The 10,517-nt window shown below is 40.0% G+C and overlaps 1 protein-coding gene across 6 annotated transcripts in view; it reads left to right on the top strand.

Moving 5' to 3' along the window:
* LOC109466436 (C2 domain-containing protein 5-like) overlaps window positions 1-10,517 on the top strand; it is a 46,360-nt gene that overhangs the window by 25,887 nt on the left and 9,956 nt on the right. For 5 of the 6 annotated variants that reach the window (XM_019764156.1, XM_019764158.1, XM_019764154.1 and 2 more), the window contains exons 16-25: window positions 1,385-1,464; window positions 2,407-2,572; window positions 3,921-4,022; window positions 4,334-4,423; window positions 4,823-4,880; window positions 5,509-5,562; window positions 6,311-6,385; window positions 7,529-7,591; window positions 8,089-8,178; window positions 9,113-9,154. In XM_019764156.1, coding sequence (XP_019619715.1) covers window positions 1,385-1,464; window positions 2,407-2,572; window positions 3,921-4,022; window positions 4,334-4,423; window positions 4,823-4,880; window positions 5,509-5,562; window positions 6,311-6,385; window positions 7,529-7,591; window positions 8,089-8,178; window positions 9,113-9,154 — 820 coding nt within the window. The remainder of the gene's footprint in view (window positions 1-1,384; window positions 1,465-2,406; window positions 2,573-3,920; window positions 4,023-4,333; window positions 4,424-4,822; window positions 4,881-5,508; window positions 5,563-6,310; window positions 6,386-7,528; window positions 7,592-8,088; window positions 8,179-9,112; window positions 9,155-10,517) is intronic. The other variant, XM_019764155.1, reaches the window with a different exon arrangement.

The following is a 10,517-nucleotide window of genomic DNA, read 5'->3' as shown; positions in this document are numbered from 1 at the left end:
TTTTTTTTGGGGGGGGTTCTTTGTTTTTTAATAGCATTTTTAATAAAAAATGTTTTTTTTATTGCATTTTTAATAAAAATGTTTTTTTTTATTGTCCAAACAGTACCCGTGCAGTCGCAGCCTTTATACGGCTGAATTGATGCAGGGTATCACATAATAATCAATACAAATCACAACAATTACAACAATCAAATAATACACAATCATGATACACATAATATTTGACATGTTCCACAATTGTTTTTAATAAAAATGTGGAACTGTCGCAAGGGTCTGTGCGGCTGCCATTCGGCGCCACAAGGTGACCTCAATACGACTTTCCCCAACCGAAGTTAGGTACCCATTCACACCTGGGTGGAGTGAGGAAAGTCGTGTAAAGTGCCTTTCCCAAGGGCACAACGTCGGGGCGCATGTTCAGACATGTCCCAGGTACGACTCGGAATGGAACCCGGGTCTCCCCTGTTCATAGTCGATTGCTCTAACCACTACACCACCCGATGCTACACTGGATTTTTTTCTTCATTTTTGGCGCGGGGTTTCTTTTTTGCACTGGCAATTTTTTCAGCCCGACACAATATATATAGGGCCCCGGGGACACATGCACAAGTCTAATAACTATGGGTGATTGGTTTAATGGCCTGTATCTTTAGACCTGCCACCTAAAGTTTGATCTATGTAGCCTGGGTACCAGATTGTACAGGACAATTTCTAGGCTCCAGGGCCAATATGCTAGCCTGGGTGCCAGACTGTTTCTAGGGCCAATACTGTAAAGGTCCGGGATTTCTCGGCTACAAGGCCAACATGCTAGCCTGGGTGCCAGACTGTTTCCAGAGCCTACACATGCCAATTTCTCAGCTTCAGGGCCAACATGCTATCCTGGGTGCCAGACTGTTTCCAGAGCCTACATGTACACATGCCAATTTCTCAGCATCAGGGCCAACATGCTAGCCTGGGTGCCAGACTGTTTCCAGAGCCTACATGTACACATGCCAATTTCTCAGCTTCAGGGCCAACTTGCTAGCCTGGGTGCCAGACTGTTTCCAGAGCCTACACATGCCAATTTCTCGGCTCCAGGGCCAACTTGCTAGCCTGGGTGCCAGACTGTTTCTAGGGCCTACACATGCCAATTTCTCTGCTCCAGGGCCGACTTGCTATAGCTTGGATGCCAGACTGTTTCTAGGGCCTACACAGGCCAATTTCTCGGCTCCAGGGCCGACTTGCTATAGCTTGGATGCCAGACTGAAATTCAACTAAACTAACACGGCGGTGCATGATATCTACAGTGAGATCATCTACCAAGCAGATCTTTGAAGGGTGCTGTATACATTTTCCTGTATTCTTTGCTATCATCATTACAGACTTTACCTTGTTGTTGCCCTTCCAGTGATGAGCTGATTGTGTTGTCAGCTGCCGGCACAGCTGCACTTCTCAACCTCAGACCAGAGGAAGCCATATTCAACAAAGGTGCGGGTCAAAACAAATTTCAAAGCTACTTTTTCTGTTCTTTCACTGATGTTGCTAATGGGAGCAATCCTAAGTCTGACACTTTTGTTAAAATAAGATTAGATCTTGTGACAGCCATGTCCAAGATGAAAACTATTAATATTAATATCTATATCTTTAATTTAATGGTAGCAGTCTGTGCTGTTGATTGACAGCACACAAAAGTAACCAAAGGATTTTGACTCGAGTTCTAGTGGATTTTAGGATCCCTCCTGTTATCCAATTTGTTTTGTTGGTTCTCGGTTTTGCATCTTCATTTTTTCTGATTTGCCAAAAATAAAGATTCTGGTTCTGAATCAACTCATAAATGCCTCATATTTTGCACCCAACAGTTGAGGAAAATCCCTTTCTTCCTAGCTCCCACGATTTTTCCATCTATCAATGCAGTGGTTTGATTAAAAGTTCAAAATTCATTGTGAAATATTAAGTTAAACCCAGCCTTTTGTGTTGACTTCATGACTTCTAATTGTAGCATTTGGTGCTATAATACCATGCCTAGACCTGTTTTTATTTCTATTTTTTTTTGCCGCTGCTTCATATTTTTTAATGAAATAAATCAGAGAACGAACAAATTAAATTGGTGTGGCCCAATCATTGTTTTTAAAAAACACACCTTGCACACTGGAATTCCAAAGTTTGAACTAGTTAAAAAAAGTATGTGTCCACTCACTCACTCACTCACTGTCCGGCTTATCGTCTGTTGTTCCCCGTCTTCCGAGGGTTAGACGTGCTTGCACAATACATCTGGGGCTTGATGGCAGCACGCCACTTGCCTCTGTCCTGTGGGTCAATTTTATCTAGGTTCAGGTGGTGGAGGTCCTCCCGTACGTTGTCATACCATTTTTATTTTCCATCAATAATATTCATTGACTAAACTTTAACCAACCAGATGTCTTTTCCCAGACCCCTCTCTGCGTCAGTCTGGCCTGCTGACATGTTCGCTGGACCGTCGTGACTTCGAGACGCTCCAGCAGGCACAGAGAGACACGTCGGCGGGGAGCGGGTACGGTCCCACTCTGCTAGAACGCAGCTTCGCGGTCAGGCGATCACTGTTGCATGGCCAGCCTGGGTTTGTACCATATCACACACACTGACACTCTCTGTGTTAAATGCATCCAATATGACTTCAGGGCAGCAAAACTGGAAATATTCTGAATAAAGCAATCTCTGTGATATTGACACATACTTTACTGCTTAACATTAGCACATTTGAGTCAGTATTTCATACATTGGGCTTTTAAAACAGAGCAGAAACAAGCCCCAAGATTTTCTGGGTGGTACCCTAAAAATCAGCCCAGGGCCCTTCCAGTAACCATTTCCGTGAGCATTTTGGGAATTTTTGCTCCATGAGGGTCAATATACATTGGGATAGTGTGTTTTCAACTCAGTGTAGATAAATGGCTAGAATTTTGGCTTTGAAAAAACGGGTTTCCAAGCCCTAAAAACTGCACTGGATGCCCTTAAAGGGACCCAATTTCAGGATAGTAAAACTAGATTTTCAAAGTCAACTTTCTGGTCATTTTTTACCTGATCCAACAGCATACTGATACATGTATCTGTGAGTCAAAATGATAATATTGCTTCCGGAAAACAGTTGCTTGTTTCATATCGATTGGCTATCCATTGGGGGGACCAAAATAAAGGACCCCACACATACATGACTTTGTACGTTTGTTTTAGGGCTATTTCAAATGCTTCAAGTATGAAATGATGATAAAAGTGTACTAAGAAATGGCAGCAAATGTCAATGTCAGACAGATTTTCTCATCCAGAATATTTTTTATTTTGCCGCCCTGAAATTGCACTGGATGCCTTTGCTGTTTGCTGTTATTTAGTTTTTCCCTGTTGTGCAAGGGTAAATCTGGATTGTTCAATGTCGGCATAACACACACGCTTAACATGTACAGATATCTGGCAGTGATTTGCTATTAGCACACTGAACCTAAACCTCTCATATGGAACTCCAGTTGCTTTGTTCATGTGAGCCTTCGTGTATTCATGAAAGCTGAAATCAGCCTGCTGGCCAATTTTATTCAGGTTATGAGGGAAGAACATGTAAGGGTCAGACAAAATATAAGAAAGATACAGGTTACATGATTATTAAATCGTGACAAGTCCTTAAAAATGAATGAATGAATGAATGAATGAATGAATGAATGAATGAATGAATGAATGAATGAATGAATGAATGAATGAATGAATGAATGAATGAATGAATGAATGAATGAATGAATGAATGGTTTATTCTGTAAAACAATTTGCACCCATCTGGCTGAAATACGTTTCACTTACATACAAGTCATGTACATGAAATAACACACAACTCGAGGTATAGATACATGAAATTTTGTATTTATGTCCCAGAATGATCTGGCACGCACGTTTAAGTTCTTTCAAGACCATGATTGTTTTTCCAGGACTTCAGATGAGGTTTCCATGAGCTGTAGTCCCTGCCACATCCCATACGATCGACTCAACACTCCCTTCCCTATTGTGTTAGAGAACTGTGCTGTCTGTAGGTGGGTATGTGTTAGAGAAGTGTGCTGTCTGTAGGTGGGTATGTGTTAGAGAAGTGTGCTGTCTGTAGGTGGGTATGTGTTAGAGAAGTGTGCTGTCTGTAGGTGGGTACATGTTAGAGAGCTGTGCTGTCTGTAGGTGGGTACATGTTAGAGAGCTGTGCTGTCCGTAGGTGGGTACATGTTAGAGAGCTGTGCTGTCCGTAGGTGGGTACAGTACATGCTAGAGAACTCTGCAGTCTGTAGGGGCCAGACCTTTATGGAAATAAGTAAAAATGGAAAAAATGAATTATAATATTTGTGTTTCTCTCCAGACATGGAAAGGTCCCAGATGTGCTGTTTACGACTATAGAGCCTCCAGTAGACCTGCCAGTTACTGGACATGGCTGTCTTATACAGGCTAGGTAAGTTACTGGACATGGCTGTCTTATACAGGCTAGGTAAGTTACTGGACATGGCTGTCTTATACAGGCTAGTAGGTAAGTTACTGGACATGGCTGTCTTATACAGGCTAGGTAAGTTACTGGACATGGCTGTCTCATACAGGCTAGGTAAGTTACTGGACATGGCTGTCTCATACAGGCTAGGTAAGTTACTGGACATGGCTGTCTCATACATGGCTGTCTCATACAGGCTAGGTTTAAGGAGGACTCAATACACAGCAATACACACAATACACATAACCCTTGCAACGTTGTTTTCCATTATTTTTGCTTTTGGCAATCACTTAAATCTGTACTGTAAATGATACCAACAATTGGTTCTTGATATGCAGTTTTAATATAATTTGTTTTGTGTTTCAGGGTGTGTCGGGGGAAAAGGAAGCTACAAGGGGAGGCCAATGCTGCAGCTGTCAGTGATGTAAGTTTGATGTTAAGTTTAAAAGTTTGATGGTGACTTAAAATTAACCATCAAACTTTAAAGATTTTTCACTCGTATAATATATTAATATGCAAATCTAAAAAATAATGGCGCTTTTTTTTTCAATTCGTAAGGCCACAGCAAGTAATTTTTATGGATGACATCAGCATGCGCATTAATTTTTGCCTGATTTTGAAAAAAATACAAATTTTGTTGCCTTCTCACAGTGGTCAACATGCCGAAAATGGGCAAAGATGTCTGTTGCCATGCCGGAAGGTGGATGACAGATAACTATGAAGAGAGGAGACAAGAAAAGTCTCTGATTTAATGTCTTGTTTCTTACTTTGATGCAGTAATATGTGATGCTGGCTGTGTATATATGATGTTCCTACTGAATCAAAACCATTTGTACAATGATTGAGTCAAAATTTTAAAATGTAGGAACCCTCAAGTTTTTTTTTTGGTCTCTCTTGTTTTTTTCACTCGCATTAGATTTGGAGTCTGCGAAGGATGTTATCCATAAAATTTACTTGCTGTGGCCTAATTTTAAAATAAGTGAGAGAGTGTTTTTGTTTGAGTGTGAGTTTTATGGTTTTTGTAATTTTCTCTCTTGACCTTTCTGCTGCAGGTCCTGCCCTTCATGGAGTATGAACTTCATCGGCAGCTTATGCACAAACTCAAGGTGAGTTGGATATACAGCCAAAACTGTCCAAGATGACCAGTACAGTCTGGTCCATGTGGACAGGTGGTCACTATAGATCTAGCATAATGCTTGTGTCAATGGGGAAAAAAAGTTTTGCCCGCTCAATCTTCCTGCCAAATTTTAGGTCATTTGGCCCCAAAATGACGACATTGAATCCTTTTATGGTAGAAGGAGGAGGAGAGAAGAAATTTGACAAAAGACAAATATATTTCATCATCCACACCTATGGAATGAAGTAAAGTATAACTAGATCTCAGGAGCTTCTTGATTTTCACATTTTTCACTTGATTTTTGGAGAGAGAAGAGTATAGGACTGTTGAATTTTTTTTATAGTATGTTTGATGGTAGTGGTTACATTGTATCTTTCACTGTCAACATGCCATATCAGCGCATTGCTAAACCACGCATATTAATAGTAACAGAAAGGATTTAAACTGAATACATCTCACAAATATCAAACTCAAAAATGTAGAAGCTTTCAGGTGGCATCAGCCATCTTTCTTCAGTTGCTGATGGTCACGTGATGACAGGACGAGGGTATATGGGGGGTAGTCGGTGGCGGCTTGGTTGCGGTTTAAGGCGGTTTAAGGATGGGTAGAGAGCTCTGATGTGTACTGCCTCTAGCTCTTAAACCCCACACTCAAACCATCTGCTTTCTCTACCAAGCATGGCAATGTTAATGTTTAAAGTTTTCATCACAGTTTTCTGACTTTTCCATATCCTTCAGGCTAAGAGCATGAACAGCCTTTTTGGACTGAATGTGGAGATTTCAGTGGGAGAAACTCTCATCATAGGAATTGCAGTAAGTACATGTCTGATTATGATATTTACATTGAATGGGAAAAATCCTTCCTTATCAGCCTTGTAACCCCTGCTTCTTCTATTGGGCCAGTTGTTCCTCACTCCAAGTGAGCATTTGAGCTGGTCTCAATAACCATCTTTCTGACTTAGGGAGAAGAGATGCTGGTATAGTCCTGACATGTAACCTGTAACCTTGGAGTGGCCTTAGGGTACATCAATGTAACAGTGTGTGCTCTAGCTAACATCGCATGCGTTTCACACGCTCCAATTCAGGGTGTTAAATTGCTAGTTGTCAGGTTTTGATGAATGAATTTTGAAGGCATTCATAGAAAGAACAAACTCGGATAAGAAATGCATTCATTCTGTTCGTGAGCCCTTCACGCTCCGCATTACAAATGTGGCAAATGCTGTGAGACATTTTCATTAATGTACATAACTTGCATTTGTACATGTACAATCATACATACATGACTTGTAATGTACAGTCATGTAGTTTTTCTGTCTGGGTTTGGCCCATGTGATTATTATGGGAAAACACCGTATTGAACATTAATATCCTTTCCTTGCCAAAGTACGACATAAAATGTCATGAATATTATACAGTCTGTACCATTTTGAAGGTGAGCTACATGTATGTTGAGCAGGTTAATTATCAAGCTTCCCGTCTTCTGTTGTTTGATGAGTTTTTATTTGACAGCACCTTGAAGTTGTTGCTCTCTGTAAGTAGGAGTACTAGCAACAGCCTGTTATTTGCCAATCTTAGAACCGACACGTTTGACTCGAGACATACTTTTAGGAAACAATATATTTTGTACTGTCTCGTTTGTCACTTGGCTGCTTCACAGTGATAATACGATCATCGCTACGCTAACTCACTCTGACGGCTACAACCTCAGTCTCAGCACATTCTGGAGGCATTACATTAACCTGCATGTAGTTTTTAAGAAGTTTATTCTTCATAGGTCTAGCTTGATTATTGTGGTATTAGTTATAATAACTAATACCACAATAATCAAGCTAGACCTATAAAGAATAAATTACCATGCCTTCATCTTTTGTCTCTCTGTTCTTGATGTGATATGGGCCAGGGGCCTGAATTTTAAAGAATAAAATGAAGAAATTTATTTTTATTTCATTTCTACAGACAGCAACTGCAGCATTTTTGTCAGCCCTCCCCGTTCCTGGACCACTGAAAATTACAGGGAAGGTACGCTAATCTTCCTTTTTCATGTGACTGTATGATAGTTACATTTTGTAATGTAATATTTATTATGTTTCTATTATGTACTTCTTCTTTTGTACTGCTTAGCCCAATAACAATTGGATTATTAGCAACTCCACATGTGTTACTTTTAGTGTAGTTACAAAACAAGTAACTGATACAAATAAAATGGAAATGAATAAGGGCATTAAGAAACATAAATCACTGATTCTGTATAAGAGACAAGACAAATGAATTTAGTGTGTTAGTAATATAATTCATATAATAATACTTGTACAAGGTGTGTGTATATATAGGGTTGACTCAATGCAGCAGGGTCCTCGTCAGTCCAGTTTTGAACAGGGCGAGAGACCCCGCCTCCGCCACACCAGGCTCAAGTTTCGTTCAATTCTTTGATGGTACGAGGGAAGAACGAGAGCCTGGGGTGGCCTGCATACTTTTTATGAGAAGTTATTAAAATTAAAGTTACTGGTTTCTTCTAGAATGGGTCAGAACAGAAGGTGTCTGCTATGCAGAAGAGAGTCCAGGACATGCAGGCCAAGAACAGGGACATCTACGATCTACAGCACCTGGTCAGGACAAATATATTCAATACTTTACAATTAGACAAGATATGTAAGAAAATGTCAAAGCAGAACATGTTTAAACACTTGATGTCATGCAAGAACAAATGTATAGTAGACAAACTATGTAATTATGTTTCCAGATGTTTCAAAAAGAGAGAAGAAAGGGCAACTAACAGTAGATGATAGGTATACTGTTGTAATGTATAGAATCCTAGCACTTAGCATTAGAATATAGCATTCCAGTATTCATATCCTCTTGTGCATTTAGCCCATCTGGGCAAGAACATGCAATAAAGATTTATATCATTATAGAATACTACACGGTGTATTCCGGGTCTGATGGCCCGGAGGAGGGAGATCTGACCCGTTGGAGGGCAGGGACCAAGAAAACACACATTTAAAGTGTGGCAAAATTTGGTGTCCCTAAACAATATCACTTCCCATATCCAAATCTGGCATGTGAATTTTCAAAAGCAGGCAACATGTAACATGTACAAAACACGTTTGAATTATTGTATGGAATGTTTGGAAGCCCAGAACACCCGTATCTAACGTTATCACGGCCCAGCTTTGGCATGATATTACTTACATGTACTGTACAATGTACAATCATGTATGAGTGTACTATACATGTACATGTACATGTATGAGGAGGTTGTCAGTAATTGTGTTTACGGCATATGAGCAATTGACCATACTGATTTAATTATACATGTAGGCATCCATTACTGATGCAACCATAAAGAAAAAATGTTGGGCAAAACAAAATGTGACTAGTTCATGACGAAACCTAAGTGCTCAGGAATATTTTTGACGTATATTATTAACAATACACACAACAGGAATGTTGAAGAAATGACAGTGAACACACTGAATATTGATGTGTCCCTTCCTACATGTAACTAAACCTCCATGTGTGGTCGTATATCCCTGTCTGTAGTCTTCTGAGCCCCCAGACGTCACAAAAGAGGAAGATGAGAAGGTAAAATAGGAGTCTGTCCTGTTGTGGATTAAAATGTCTAGACGTCTGGAAACAAGATTGGAAGTAGGCAAACATATTAAACCTCAGGCGACGTCAGCAATTGTTCAGTACTGATGTATTGTTTAAAAGCATGCAGTTCAATTAAGGTCTTGTGTAGAAGTCCTGAATGAAAATGAAATTGTTTTTAACCGACTGAAAAGGAGACACACAAAAATACTGGGCAACAAAGTTCTTGGCAGTCACCAGCAAGGCTTGGTGAAGATGCTAATTTCCTCTCATATACAGTCATTGCCATTTGAAATGGTTGACAAGTAGAAAGAAAATTAATATTTGAGAAAAAATGTAAGAAAAACAACATGTAGACCAGTCCTGCATTTTCTAAGAAAAGAAAGAACCTCTGGGAGAACTAGTAGTACAGTAACTGTGCAGTGCATGACTGAAAAGTTTCATCTGTCCAAATTTGTCTTTGCATGTGAAAGCTTTTTTTTCTTTTAGGAAAAGTTCTTTGAAAGTAAAAACAACTACTTAATGTTCTGTATGGCCTTGATTCAGAAGGATGAGCATTTTGAAGAAAAAGTAAATGAGTCATACAGTGTTCTAGCCACTGTTTGTTCATCAGTTATTGGACAGAATTTCGCCGCTAAACAACAATTTTGCCCAGTCCATCAAGATTTCAAATTTTTTCAGGAGAGTATACATGTAATCCCCTGACTACGTACCCTAGGGTTGTATAGTGCCTTCGGTGCTCGACATAAAATTGAGATGACAAAAAAAATCTGGCTGGCTAGAACACTAAGGGAGTCATATTTCCAACTGCTACATTGTAGTCGGTAGATCTCACAAAGTATTACATGTGACAGCCTAATTCTTATTTACATCTCAGCAACCTTACAATCATCTAGTAGATGGGCTGATACGGTCTGCCTATTTACCGGAATACACCGGAAAACACAGTTAAACACCGGAAAACACCGGAAAACACATATAGGAGGCTAAAATCTACCGGAATACACCCTGCTTAGACGAGATAACATCCCAAATTGCTGTGTTTTGACCATTAAATAGACGTGTAAATCGCCGCAGGAACCCGGAAACAAGAAATCATTATAATTTAGCGATCGGTGGAGGCGACCCGACAGTCGCCATGTTTGTTTACATTGCGGACTACGATGTTTGTTTAGCGCCATCACAGAAGAGAATTGATTATTCAGATTGATGCGGTTCCCATACACAGTGCACACAACTCCGAACTAGTTGGAAGAAAGATAGTTGCATAGGATGCCCGTGAATGATTGCTACGAGGTCGGTCTGTTGGATAAAAGCGCAAAAATCCGACGATAAACTGCCAGACATTTTCCGGAAG

This window comes from Branchiostoma belcheri, unplaced genomic scaffold (assembly GCF_001625305.1).
Source record: "Branchiostoma belcheri isolate BF01 breed outbred unplaced genomic scaffold, Haploidv18h27 scaffold167, whole genome shotgun sequence".
Lineage (NCBI taxonomy): Eukaryota > Metazoa > Chordata > Leptocardii > Amphioxiformes > Branchiostomatidae > Branchiostoma > Branchiostoma belcheri.
This window is presented reverse-complemented; position numbering and strand designations above follow the sequence as displayed.